This window comes from Cynocephalus volans, chromosome 16, assembly GCF_027409185.1.
Source record: "Cynocephalus volans isolate mCynVol1 chromosome 16, mCynVol1.pri, whole genome shotgun sequence".
NCBI lineage: Eukaryota > Metazoa > Chordata > Mammalia > Dermoptera > Cynocephalidae > Cynocephalus > Cynocephalus volans.
The window spans coordinates 41,961,268-41,976,163 of NC_084475.1; the positions used below are offsets into that span (position 1 = coordinate 41,961,268).

Sequence of the window (14,896 nt, forward strand, 5' to 3'; positions counted from 1 at the left end):
TTTGTAATCGGAGAAAAGGTGGCAAACAAATTTTCTTTTAAATAGTGGAACTTGTTTTTGTTTAATGATTTTCAAGTTTGGGGAACAAAATGCTGAAGAAAAAGTAAAATGCTGTATCAGCAAAGGGGCATAAGCCCTGTTTTTCCCTGATTTACTAAGACCAGTCATGACTTGGGCAATCTCTTAGGAGAGACACTGTCTTTCTAAACTGTGGGTTGCAAACTTGTTAGCAGGTCTTAAAGTCAATTTAGTGGGTTGTGACCAGCATTTTAAAAATTTAAGGTAATGGAATCTCTCAGAGTGCATCACACAAAGTACCATTCCATGAAACTTCTGTTCATGTTTTTTAAAATATAACTGCATCCATGATTATCCATAGGATGCAGTTCTTTCTGTGGCAGGTGGAGCAAGGGAAAGAGGAAAAGAAGGGGGAGGAGGGCAAAGGGAGAAAGAAGAGGAAGAGAAATTTGAAAAGCAGTGCCATAGGTGACTCAAGAACCTGGGGTGCACACTACAGAATGCTGTCCAACCTCTGCCAAATTAGCATTCTCAAAACTTCTCTCCAGTCCACCTTTCAACACAGATGCAGGATAGTTCCTACTCTGCAATTCTTGGAGTTGACTATGTATCATTACAAATGGTGATAAACAGCCTGTGAAATCCTAAGATGCACACTGCTCAGAGATAACACGATCTCAACTTTCACCTTTATTTTCTTGGACTGAACTCCAAGTATCCCCTTACTCACATCCTTGCATTATTCTTCAGTTATTTCAACAGGCATCCAATTATAGAACTCAACTCTTCATGAAAAACTAAAGAAAACAAGCCCTCTCATCTGATAGGCTACCAAAAATGCAAATCCCAAACCTAAAAAGCAAGGCATCTTTCACTTAGCATTCTCAGGTGCCCTTTGTCTTTTTTACTCTCAGAAGGAGAACAGTTACAGAAAAGGAGATAAAAGATGTGTTACAAGGAATTTAAAAGGTCAGAAGACAAGAACAAACAAGAGGAATACCTCAACACTAGGCTCAAAAGCCCTGTTCCATCACCTGTCATCTATTTCCTGGGGATGGAGTTTGGGTTCTAGCTCTACCATTTATGTACTGGTTTCAAAGCATGGGCAAGGTGTGTTCCCAGTCTGAGGCTCAGAATCCTCACTTATAAACTGCAGGTGCTATAACAGCTTCTCTGGCTGCTGCCCTGGGCTTTGGTGAACCCCGGGTGTAGTTAAGGGTGTGCAAGGCTCCAAAAATGCCACGTGGGATGGGCACACTGGGCCACAGCCGGCCTCGTCAATGAGCATACCAAAAACCTCTGTCTCATGGCATTCCTGACCTGTGAAACAGGGGAAGCCTGCTACCACACAGGGTCCTTGTGAGGATTAAAGGAGGTCGTATTTACTCAGCAGGGCCCTGGCAGAGAGCTGAAATGCAATCAAGATTAGCCGGAGCGCTGACCTCCACCACGCTGCTCCAGCCTGAGATGCGTCAGGATCACCAGGACAGCTTGTTAGCGCAGAGGCCAGGGCCCACCCCGCGGTTTCTGTTCAGTGGGGCCGGGGGCCTGAGAATCTGCATTTCTAACAAGTGCCTGGTGATCCTTACGGCACTTGGAGAACCACTGGCCTGGTAGTTTAAAGCCACGGTTCTGGAGCCTGGCTCTCCCACTGACTATAACGTGTGCGAGTCAATGAACCTTCCTGTGCCTCAGTTTGTCTATAAAGGGAAGATGTAAGGGTAACTCCCTCCTGCCGCGGTCGTGAGGATTCAACGAGCTAGCAGGTGCCGGGCAGCGGGGTCCACGCCGGGGCACGTCAGGCGTGTGGCAGGAAGGGCTGGCCGCCAGCAGGAGCACGGTGCCGGTCCCACCCCTCCCCCGCGCGTGCTCCTACCTTCATCGCCTCTGCTCTTCATCAGGAGGACGCCCACCGGCCTGTCGGGGTCCGGCCTGCCCCGCAGCTCGGGGCTGGGGCTACGCGAGCGCAGGTGCTCGCGGCTGCGGCTGCGGGCGGCCGCGGAGCGCGCGGGGGCCGGGGCGCGGTGGCCGGACGCCGCGGACGGGCTGTAGCCGCGCTCATAGTCCGGCTCGTAGGCCGGGCCATAGGCGAGCTCGTAGTCGCGGTCAATGCTGCGGCCGCGGCTGCGGCTCCGGGGTGGCCCGAAGTCCTGGTCCAGGCCCCGCTCTCGGCTCCGGCCGCGGTCTCGGGCGCGCCCGTAGTCCTGGTCCAGACCCCGCTCCAGGCTCCGGCCGCGGCTGCGGTCCCGGTCCCGGCTCCGTGCCCGCTCGTGGGGACGCCCCCTCTCCGGGCTGTCCTCCCAGCTGCGGCTGCGCCCGCTGTGGCTCCTCTCGCTGTACCCGCTGCGGAAACTTCTGCCATCGAACTCGTCCATCGCCCCAAAAGCCCGGTCATCCTGATCGGGGGGAGGGCTGCCCTGCGGCGGGGCCACCTGGACCTTCCGGGGCCTCTTGACCACCTGTGGTCAAAACACACACAGTGTGGCCCCAGGACAATCACAACTGAACGCAGAGAATGCAGTGGTTAAGTAAAACTGTGTCCCTGCCCATTCACTAAGCCTGGCGTTCCTCATGTGGACACAGGGACGATAAAAACCTCACGGGGTTGGAATAAAATAAGACAGTGAGTGTGAAGCTCTAAGTACAGGGCCTTGAGTTAAGCTAATTATACCGGTACTTACAAAATCTGCATCTACTCAAGTTTGAAAAGCCCATATGCCTTTGCTTTTTCTAGTAATAAATAAATAAAAGAATGTTTCAGATAGGGTCATCAAACTTTCATGACCCTAAGTCATAAAAATCAAATGAAAATCCAGGAAGTGAAACATTCTGCAAATAACTGCCTAGACTCTTCCAAAAGTCAATGTCATTTAAGAGAAGAGCGGGGGAGGCAAGGGGATTAGTTCATTCTAGATTAAAAGGGACTGAAGAGATAACCATCAAATGCAATGAGTGAACTTTGACTCCTGGATGGGGAAGAAAACAAAGTATCAAAGACATCTTAAGATATGAACTGGCTATTAGTTGTTATTAGCTTTCTTAGACATAATAATAGTATTATAATTACGTAGAAAAGTGTCATTCTTAGGAGATTCATGCTGAAGTAAGTTGGATTGCACTGTCATGATACTTGCAACTTTCCTTCAAATGGTTCATCAAAAATACATCTGAGTGTTTATAAACACAGAGAGTGATCAAGTAAAGATGGCAGAATAGTAACATTTTAGAAGATATTTATTATACTAATCTTTCAATTTTTCTTTTTGTTTGAAAATCTTCATAATATAAAGTTGAAAAAAAATGCCATATACCTGGCATTTGTACATCCCCCCTAGCATTGCCCTTAAACACACTTTGTCACAATTCTCACTTTGTGTCTCCACCTGCCCCACTGAAGGGAACACTCCTTGCAGCACAGACTGGCTTAGGGCCTGGGAGCATATGGCTCATGGTTGATTCTTGGCCAGTGTTTGCTGAATGAATGAGGAAGTGACTAAATCAATGAATGGGACAGACTGCCACCATCCTCTAAGAAATTTAGTCTGTGAAGATATAACAGAACTTGTTTGGGTCTTTACGTAGTTTTTGAGCTAAAAACTTTTTTCTAAATTAATAATATTTTTCTAGTGTTCTCAATCTAGCTAATTTTCTTTTTATTTATTTATTTATTTATTTATTTATTTTTATTTTTATTTTTTTAATTTTATTTTGTCGATATACATTGTAGCTGATTAATGCTCCCCATCACCAAAACCTCCCTCCCTTCTCCCTCCCCTCTAGCTAATTTTCTTAGGGAATAATGGCTTACTCTGGTTCCTAAGGCAAACTCACTCAGATAAGGGAATCATTGGCCTTAGGAGAAAGACGAGAAAAGGCAGGGGGAACATACACACATCTTCCCATCACCCACAATGTCACACTCCAAAAGTACTGAGGATCCAAGGAGTGGTCTCTAGGTTACGTAACTCTGTCAAATGCTTAAAAGCAAGTTGCCCTTTTCTTCTGGGCATAAAAACAAAATACTACGAAGGCGACCTTAAAGCCAACCAGGTACTTACAATGGCCGCAATCTTCCCACTTTTTCTTAGCTGCTGAACTGCAAACGAATGGAGCACATCCTCCATGGGAGTGCCGTTAACCATGACCACCCTGTCGTTTTCCCTGTAAACAAGAAACAAAAACGGGTCCTGAAAAAGTCCCATCTATCCATTGTAAATCGTTTATTTAGGAACAAAAGCAGCAAATCACCCTGAAATGCTTGTTAAAGGGCTCAGTGTCTGAGGGCTCCTAGGGCTCAATAATTCAGTCTGAGTTCTTCAGGAAAGAAACTGAGGCCACACAGCTCAATTCTAGGAGTGTCTAATGAAAACCACCAGGGGAGAAAGAGGCCTGCCCTCCCTACCCACAGGGTCACTCCAGGAGGCACGTGAGGTGGTGGCGAGGTCTGCACCCCAAAAGGAATTTCTGTATCAGTCCCCCATTACCCGAGGTGTATGGTGGGCTTTAGAAAGTCTACAAACACTCCCCCAAAGTAGGTGCATATTCGTTTGTGCTTTTTTGGAGGGAAAGAGGTCAAGAGCTTGCCTCAGAGTCTTAAAGAAATTATGAGATCACAGAATACTATTACTTCAGTTCATCCCAAAAATTATTTTAAAATTTTACATTGCTCCATACGAAAGACTACTAACTTTGATAGGATCATGGAGACTTTAGTTGCCAAAAGAACCTAAACTTTTCTGCCATCTGGCCAATGCAGCCACTTTAGAGTCCACTCTAAGAAATTACCCTGAAGCGACCCAGGCATGCATCCATCTTTTAAAACGGCATTATCTCTTCAGGCCAGAAGGCTGGCAGTTGGAAAAATTGTGTTTTCCTGTAGCAAATATTCCTAATTTCCACATTCCTCGTACAAATAAGATCATCACTTAGCCAACGTCTCCACATTAAATTCTCAAAGTATATGAATTAAAACAAATATAAACAGTGTTGGGTAAGCATGAGGGGTTGGGGGGAGGAACATGCCAATTTTAATCTCCATGTTCAGAAATGATTCCTAAACCTAGGAATGATGTTTATAACTATATTGCCGTGGAAACAACCACCCTCCTCCCTTCAAAGTCTGGATGTTCCCGAAGGTTTGGGGATTGTTAAACACGATGTGTTCATGGCCTCAATTCCCACTTGAAGACTTTTCAAATGTTCTATAAAAGTTCTTTTTTTTTTTTTTTTAACATTAAAAAGTGTACACCACCCAAAGCACCCTGTCTAGGGCCAACCTGTGGTGCTGGCAGGGGCAGGGGGAGGGGAGAAAGGACACTCACTGAAGCAGCCCATCGGCGGGCCCGCCAGGGAGCACATCAGAAATGACGATCGACGTTTCTCCATTTTCAAAGTGGGGGTTGTCTCGGCCTCCAGACACTGCAATTCCAAATCCTCTTTTGGAATCCTGTTCATTAGAGTTGGGAGAAAAGTGAAAAATCCTTCCATAAGTGGCTTTCAGGATTTATTACAAGCACTCAATAAAATAAAGGTCGAATCAATAACCAGGACAGCCCAAGAACAGATGGGCTTACAGAAATGAATGAGAAACAAATCATACCCAGCTGACAAGGTTATAAAGGGAAATTCCTTATCTGAAAGAAACAGCCTGTGAAAGCTGGAAAAGATTGACAGTACGGGCTGGAGTTATCACTCGTAGCTGGCAGGGGTGGGAAATAATGTCTTCCGTCCAAACAGGAACGTGCTGTCTGAGGCACCAATCGTACCTGTTTGCATTATGCTGGCCTGAGCTAGAACATCATCAGTAAAAGCTGAATCTGTGCCAAAACTCTGTGTTTAAAGTATACCTTTAACTTCAAATTATATCAGTTGGTAATTGCATTTCAACACAGGTGAAAAAGAAGCAAGTGAATTAAAGATAAAATCTGAACATAAAATTAGTGTTGAGACTTGGAGAGAGCAAAGCATTAAACCCTTTTCTACATGCATATAAGATGAGACATACCATGATCGCTCTAGCAATGCATAACAGAACAGTGAACTCAGATACTACATAATCCTAAACACAGCCCAGTTTCGACCAGATGATATGGGTGTATGTGACTGTACAAGTATAGTCCTAAATCAGGGCTTGATTATGTAAAAATCTACTCAGAATAAAAGAACCCCCCCCCCCAAAGTTCCCATGTGGAGCCCACTATGCTGACTGATTACAAATAATTACAAACTCACAACAGGTTGGGCTGTTTATTAATCATATGACTGAATTTGGCAGTGCCATCACCTGGCACCTGGTTTTTACGGGCAGCCCTCTCATCTATACCAAGCCTAAAAAGCCTCTCACCTTTGTCAATTTGGGGTTCACAACTGAAGGAGTATATGAAATGGTGGTGGAGAAGGCACAGAGAGTCAGAAAGATGACTAGAGTTAAAAAAAAAGACAAACAGGCAAAACCTCTCAACTGAAGAAATTGTGATTACTGATCCAGAATCACCTGGGCACCTGGGCACTGACCCAGCAACATTTCCCCTACCTGGATTAATTCAATGAACGTTTAATTCAGGAACCAAATTTTCACTGAAGACAGGGCTCAAAGCTCATAGTTCTGAGGCTCAAAAAAAAAAAAACTCTCTCTTAGAGGAATTTACAATCCCTCTAGGAAGTGCCAAACTGGAGGAATTCTGAGCAGGAAGAAGATCCCTGAGGGGCCCAGGAAAATCACAGCGGTGCTGACACAAAGGCAGCTTGATGGAGTATGAATCCGGACTATGAAAGCAGTTCTAGTCCAGCTCAGCCTCACACAAATGACCTACAGGCTCAGCTGCTACGCTTGCTTAGAGAAGGGCTAACACCTATTGTGCCTACCTTGAACTTTGCTGTCAGAACAAGAAGGAATGTAGCTCACATGGATGAGGGTACTACAAAAAGTTCGTGGAAATATATAATTGAAGATAATACAAATCTTGCCATGAACCTTCTGAAGTACCTTCATATTTATTAAGCATGGATTATGGGCCTGATTCCATGGATTTAGAAGCTATATGTATAAGATAGGTAATATCTGTGAAATGATTTTTTAAATTAAGTAAAATATATTTACATGTGGTATTAGTTCTATTTTCAATCCCATGGGAGGACGCGTGCAGAAATTTTAATGTGATTAATTTGGCGCCTCTTAATTAGGAGTGGGACAAGGACTAGAACCCATGTCTCCCAATTCCTAAGCCAATCTTTGCAAATTTAGTTTGGACTTAAAACTCACTGAGGAAGTTACAAGGTATATACGTTATAATTAAAATTACAGAAGTTGGAAAAGCTACCTCAATGTCCCTAAGCAGAACGTGTTATTCTCATTCTTCCCCTCCTTTTCTCTCTTTCACAACTTGTTCTGTTTGGAGAGATGTGAATGCACTAAATAACCTCTAAGATGTTCTATGTTATGCAGACCTTAAAAAATATAATAGAATGCAAATCTTTGTTAACATGGTAATTATTGCCAGTTAGTACCTACAATGCATCATCCACCTCAAGGAGGGAAAAACCCAAACTGTGTGTGGACAAAAATAAACAATAGTCATGATCTGTAAAGACAAGAACATGACTGTAGAAGATATGAATGTGCAGGACTCACCTTTTGTAGGGTCACAGTGTACTGTTCCCATATCAGCTCTTCCATGCCTGGGGCCTGTTTTAAAACAAGCAAAACCAATTGGATTAAAACCACAAACATTTCAATGCTACACATAAAACTATAATTCATAATGCCTCAATATAGAGTCCAGCTCAAACTTTCACATACCAAAAAGAGTTATTTTTTTGGAACATGATGTTACCTATTTTCGAACACACTCCTTCAGTGAAATGGCAGTCTTAACAATACTAGAAAATTAGTGTGATACACAGTGAGAAACAGAATCGAAAAAGAATGAAATGTTTGTTAAGTGCTGAACCCTTTTATTATCACCACTCCAAAATAATATTATCATAAAAACCCTTTTAGCTTGGAGCCAGGGACTGGACCCCCCATCCCACAACCAGGCACACCGCCAGCGCCAAGGAGCATGGCAAAAACATCACCTCCTTGGGCCGGCCCCGTGGTGCACTCGGGAGAGTGCGGCGCTCCCACCGCGGGTTCGGATCCTATATAGGGATGGCCAGTGCGTTCACTGGTTGAGCGTGGTGCAGGCGACACCAAGCCAAGGGTTGCGATCCCCTTACCAGTCACGAAAAAAGACAAAAAAAAAACAAAAGAAAAAAAACAACATCACCTCCATGTGGGTGGCCCACCACAGGCACCACAGTAACCACAGCTGCCACAAAAGTGGCTAGATGTCACAACCACCAAACACATGGTCCACCAGCCACTGGAGTGCGCTTGACACAAGGAGAGTCACCAGCAGAGACCAGAGAAAAGAAGAGGATGTCATTTCCTACAAAGCCCACTCCAGAGTGACAGAAGCAGCATCTGCTCTATGATAATACTGGGGGAACTGAACACACCTCTCAGTATTGGGCAGATCATCTAGGCAACAAATCAAAAGAGTAACCACTACTCTTTCAGAGGGAGAAAAGAAATCTAGGGTTATCAGTGGTGGGAAGAGGAGTGAGAGGGGGACAGGGAGAGATTGGACAAGGGGCATAAAGAATAAGTACAATTTGTAACAACATACATACTAGTAATATTGATTTGATCCACATATGTCAAGATTGAATCACAAAAATATGTATAATCAATTATGATTCAATAAAAAAAAATAAACCCCCTTTAAAAAAAATCTAGTTTCAAACAGATATATATATACATATATATGTATATATATATATATACACACACATACACACACACACATTTTTTTTTTTAACCACTTCCCTTCTCCTCCTATCAAAGGTGGCCTCCTAGGCAAGTTTTCTGCCTGTTTATGTCTAAAGAAATCATTGGCCTTATCCCAGGGTGTGCCCAATTGGGTAATCTGTGAGATCTTTTGGCTTTTTCTCCATCAGTATTGCTAGGCAGATGAAAATACCTGCATAAATACATCATTGGGACTTCTGTTTCTGACAATATTCCAAAATAGATGCCTAGAAAAACCCTAAAAATAGTGGTGTCATTAAAAAAAAAAAAAATCCATTGCACACAGATTGCCTTTGAGAAGGTTAGATATGCCCAGAAAGCTCAAAGCTACAGAGATAAGCCAGCACTGAAGCAGGCATTTAAATAGGAGGCTGGAGAAAGAGATAAACTGTAGGATCCAAACAGGGTGGGAGATCAGGTCTGAGTGGATGAATCAGAGGAAAAAATACCACCACACACACAGAGACAACGGGGTTGCTGGCTTTCCTCATCCTTGGCTCTGGGTAGAGTGGAAATAATGAAAAATATCTCCCTGTACTCACACAGGTTTGGGACTGGAAGTCATCTTGTGGATGTGATCATACCCCCTAAAAACACCCAGGCTGAAAGTGGTTCTGCATCAGTAGTGCCACCAGGTACATAGAGGCAAATGCAGATCCTCTGCAGGGAACACACTTAAACACAGGCTTCAGAGAGTCCCCCAGATAAGTATCTAGGTAACATGAGTTCACAATTTAAATACACATACATCACCATGAGAGTTAAATGAAACATAAACTGAAGAAGCAAAGACTGTAAATATTGGAAATATCAGCCACATGTAAGTGTTTACAATCACTTATTTCTTAAATAGAAAACCAATGAAATGTCCAATAGGAGATTGGTTAGCAATCTATATTTAAATGTCTGATATGGGGGGGGAATTCGAGATATAATACATCATTGTTTGCTCTTACTTTCATAAATATACATTTATATAAGCAAATAGAGGAAAGAATGAAAGAATACCAAAAAACTTTAAATGTCCCAGAGCTTGTATTACAGAAAATAGTTTCATAAGTACATTACTTTCAGAATACATATTTATTTTTAAAATGAAAACTGCAAATTCTTTTTTTAAAGTTTTGGATTTAAAATTTTTATCCTTTAGCTGGACAAATAAGTTGCTACAAAATTTTGCTTTTTAAAAAGTTGCTTACATAGTATATGTGCTGCCGAAGCGAGCACAAAATGTTGCTTACATAGAATAAACCTGGCTTTCAAAATTCACAGTCCTTCCATAATGAGATGATACTGTCTTTAAGTATTCCTGTGTTGCCTGCAAGGGTAATTTAAATTAAATCTGTCAAAGAGAGAAGATTAATCTCTCACCTCTACCACCAGTGATAGGGCTAAGTCACATTTCTAATCATTCAGAAATTGTTATTGACTTGCCTGGTGCCCAAAGACCTCATAACTTGATATGAAACTCATCAGAATCTAGGAGCCTTCTTACCTATGGCTAACAGGTTGTGACATTAACCATTAACTACTTAAAATAATGTTAAAAAATATGTTTTAAATTTGTAATATAAATAATGTAAATGTAAATGATAAATATAAAATCTTCATTTCAAAGATGGGGAAATGGAAGTAAAAATAAATTTTAACAGTTCCTTTGAGCTTTAAAAATACATTATAACTACATGTACTGAGTCCACAGAGCTGTGACTTCTTGCAAGTCTCACAGAAAACCCTTCATTCATGCAAAAATATTTACTGAGCACCCACGATGTGCCAAGCATGTGGTTTGTGGTACTTCAAATATGTCAGTGAATAAAACAGCCAAAGCCCATGGTAGAGTTTACCAACTAACCACTAGTGTACCCCAAAGAGCAAAGCATTGAGTGTCTTCCCTGCCTTATTTATATATTATCTTTTCAGAAACATAGAGCACCTCACTTAATACCATGTATTCCTCAGAACATCCCAGGGACAGTCTGCCAGCATGCAGTGGCTTAGCAGAGAGCTGAGCTCAGGCCATTCAAAGTGGGCCACCGGGCTCTGGCCCCACTCAACCAGTGCTTGGCAGTGCACAGATCAGACTTGCTATCAATATTCAGACTTCCTCTGCACAAATGCCAGAAGTAGCTGCTTAGCATGTGGGGAGCTTTACATGCAAGGCCATAGGAAGAGCACACAAATGTCAGAGTTAAAGGTAAGCATATTCCACAACGTAGTGATTCCTGTCCTGAGCAGAGGCCCTAGAGAAACGTATGAATATGTACACAAGGATACACATACAGAGTATTCACAGCAGCAATGTTCTCAACAGTCAAAACCTAGAAACAACCCAAATATCTATCAAGAGCAGAATGGACAAATAAATAGTGATACTCATTAAAATACAGTATTATACTATACACAAAAAAACAAATCACAATCACACACACCACCTCAATGCAAATGCATCTCCAACATAATGTTGAATGAAAAACATCCCAGAAGAATCTGTAGAGTGTGATATCATTTTTATATAGTTCAAAAAGCAAATGTTTGACAACAGTGTGCATATAATTAACACTACTGAACTATATACTTATAGATGGTTAAGATGGTATATTTTAAGTTATGTATTTTTTAGTACAATTTTAAAAAGCCAACAAATGTTTTGTTTAGAGATACATATGTATGTGTATGTGTGTGTGTATGTGTATGTGTGTGCTGAAACTATAAAGAGAAGGAAGGGAAACGCAGTTCAGGCTGCGGTGACCGGGGAAGGAGCCAGAGGAATGAGGGGGAGGAACACAGAGGGCCTTGTGTTTCGTCTTGGTGAGGGTCTCTGGATGTGTGTGACAGGCTTAAGGCATTTGTTTAATCATTATGCTTCATGATTTAGAAACTTAATTCTTTTATGAGTACCAAACATTTCATTAGTTAAATAAACAGGGAGGCGGGGAGTAAACTCCAAGAGGTACTTGATTTCTGGCCAAGGGCCTAATACCAAATGGTATTCCTCATACCAAAGTGTTTAAGGCAGTTCTGATTTTGCAAAGTGGAAGAGCAGAAGAGAGTGTAATAATTTCGACTGGAAGGGAGGCAAGGTGGGTGGGGGGGGCGAAGGCAGGTACCAGCACTTTGATAGGTGCAAGGACGGCAAAGAAAGACAAGTGTCGGGAGCAGGTGGATATGCAGGTGTGGTGGTGGGGGTGGGCAGCAGGGTTCAGAAGACTCCAAGTCACCACTTCAACCTGAGGGTCAACACTGCATCCATCAGGAGCGTCTTCAAGGTCCTTTTCCTCATTTCTCCTTATCTCTTTTACTTGTCATGTAAGTAGTGTTTATGACAACCCCCTCCATATTATAATGAGTCATTCCTACACCCCGTGAAAAGCTCAAAGTGAGCTAATTTTTTCTACCATAAATAAAAAGCTTTGTCACAGAAAGATAAATACTGCATGTTCTCACATGTGGAAGCTAAAAAAAAAGGTGAGCTCGTAGAAGTAGAGCATAGAATTGAGGTTACTAGAGACTAGGGTGGGTAGGGGAAGTGGGGATAAGGAGAGACTGGTTAATGGATACAGAATTACAGTTAGATAGAGAGGCAGAATAAATTCTAGTATTCTACAGTAGTGCTAGGTGTCTGTAATTAACAATAATTTACAATATATTTTCAAATGGGTAGAAGAGAGGGGTTCAAATGTTCTCATCACAGGGAAACAATAAATGTTTGTGGAGATGGATACACTAATTAGCCTGACAGTATATACATGTATCAAAAATATTACTCTGTGCCCCATAAATACATACAATTATTACTGTCAATTGAAAAATAAAATTAAAAAATAAACAGAAAGCTTTGTGTTAACCTTAGTCAGGTATCTGTGTGAAGAAAGTAGAGAAAGGGACTAAAGCAAATAGTTATTTATTTATTTACTTTTTAAAAAATCCTCTACTTTTTATAAAGCTTCTTTCCTTTGAAAAACCTTGGCCAAATAGATAAAAATCCTATATATTTCACATAAAGAACATGGGAATGTGTTAAAAACCAGTCACAAAGCAGATACCAAAGTCTTCACTGACCAAAAACCCCCCGAACCAGGCAACTTTTAGGTTCTATGTCCAAAAACTGCTGCTTCCCATAGCTATGATAAGGCCACTGCTAAAACGAAAGATTAAATGAAAGCTGCCCACAGGGATGTGCTTAATAAAAGTCCAAAGCCATAAAAGTAAGCACTCATACATGTGACAGTACTACAAATGCTCAAACTATAAGATGAAAGAAGAACACGTGAAACACATCTTTTCCTACAATTTTGAAGCCTAGACATAAGAAAGCAAAAATTTACCCCCAAATAAAAAACTCTCAAATACAAACAAACATACAAGGCAGTAACATGGTAAGCTACCCCCTGGCAGCAAAACCAAGCTTGCGGATTCCCAACACATGGGAAACTGCAGCCTTCGATCCATAAACCCAGTGAGAGGCTATCAACTTCACACAGGTCTCTGAAAATAAGATAAGCATTTCAAAAACCCACCAATGACTACAATCTACAAATTGCACAATTTGTTACTGAAAGCTGCCAGAAGCACAAATAAATCCGAGGATAAAGGAGTCACTGTGAGAGAGTTTTTGCTTCTCCCTCCCTTCTCGCACAGAAAGGTTGGGAAAGAAAAGGGGGAGAGCTTATGGAAGGACTCACACGGCCTTTCAATCTCCCCAACATTTTAACAGCCTGGATCCACACCCTCTGGAGGACCTGAGCGGTCTTCATGGCGGCCTCTGGAGGTGAACGGGCCAGGCCACTGCCCACCTCCCCGCTGCTCCCACTGCCATCACTCCACGTGGTTACGTAAGGCGGATACAATAGTGGCCCACATTCCCAGCAAATCCTGTTGTCATCTCGCACAGTGACACATCCATACAACAGAGAGGACAATCGCTTTGAAAAGCACCTCTTGTGAGGAAAAAAGAATGCAGTCCAGATTTGTAACATTTTAACAGCTTGCTTTCTTTCCCTCCCTCTCTTCCTGCCAGGGAACTAGAGCATTGAAGTAGATACTTCTTTTAGGCATATAAAATGATTCAGTGTCAAAGTAGTAATTACTAAGTAAATGGGACATTTTAGAGCAATTACTATAGAAAGGAATCTTTACAGAAGTACTTATTATATAGACCCTCCCATAAACACACACACAGACACACACACACAGACACACACACACACACACACACAGACACACACAGACACAGACACACACACACACACACACACACACACACACACACACACACACACACACACACACGAAAATGTTTCATATCCTTGGAGATAACTCGGGGAAGATAAGGCACTTGGGCAGCTGGTGCAGCTCAGACCTAGCTCTGGACAAAACGCTTGCTCAGCAAAGTTCTCTCCTCTCTCTAACCTTTCTGTAAATGTAGCAGATAAAAGAATAACTAAGAGCCCTGCTATCTGTTTCTTTATCTTTTCCACTTGTGGAGGGGGGCGGGGGGGGGGGGTAAGAAAAGCAAAAGCAAACTTTAGGTTTGTGAACATCTAGAAACGATTTTTATGGGATGACAGGGCTTTGAGAGCTGGGGTAGGGATTTCGGAAGCATAGTCTTGGGGAGTCCGTGGTCATTCTTGCTACCATCGTGTATGTTATACAAGGGTACTCAAAAAGTTCGTGGAAAAAATGGAATTTTAAATAACACAAATCTTTCCATGAACTTTTTGAAGACCCTGCGTATACCAATGGGCTGGACCAAGCAGTTTGCAAATGAAGACTTTGCCGTTTGATTTGTTTGAGACTGACCGGGATGTATATAAATTTGGACCATGAGATGGAGACCAACTACATTGGAAGCAACTTGAAGCAGAGGCAAGAAAGTGAGTTTTAAAGTCACAGGATCTGGGGTGCAACCCTGTTTTGTCACTTAGCTGTGGGGCCTTGAATATGCCTATCCTTCATAAAATGGAGAGGGCCAGCGTCAGCAGGAAACGGGGTGTCCGTTACAGAGCACTGACACTGAATAGACAT

The 14,896-nt window shown here is 42.3% G+C and overlaps 1 protein-coding gene across 3 annotated transcripts in view; it reads right to left on the minus strand.

The window, feature by feature from the left end:
- The window catches only part of TJP2 (tight junction protein 2), a 72,858-nt gene that overhangs the window by 31,219 nt on the left and 26,743 nt on the right, over positions 1–14,896 (minus strand). For all 3 annotated transcript variants that reach the window (XM_063080323.1, XM_063080321.1, XM_063080322.1), the window contains exons 2-5: positions 7,649–7,702; positions 5,340–5,464; positions 4,077–4,179; positions 1,895–2,477 (exon numbers count right to left, since the gene is read on the minus strand). In XM_063080323.1, coding sequence (XP_062936393.1) covers positions 1,895–2,477; positions 4,077–4,179; positions 5,340–5,464; positions 7,649–7,702 — 865 coding nt within the window. The remainder of the gene's footprint in view (positions 1–1,894; positions 2,478–4,076; positions 4,180–5,339; positions 5,465–7,648; positions 7,703–14,896) is intronic.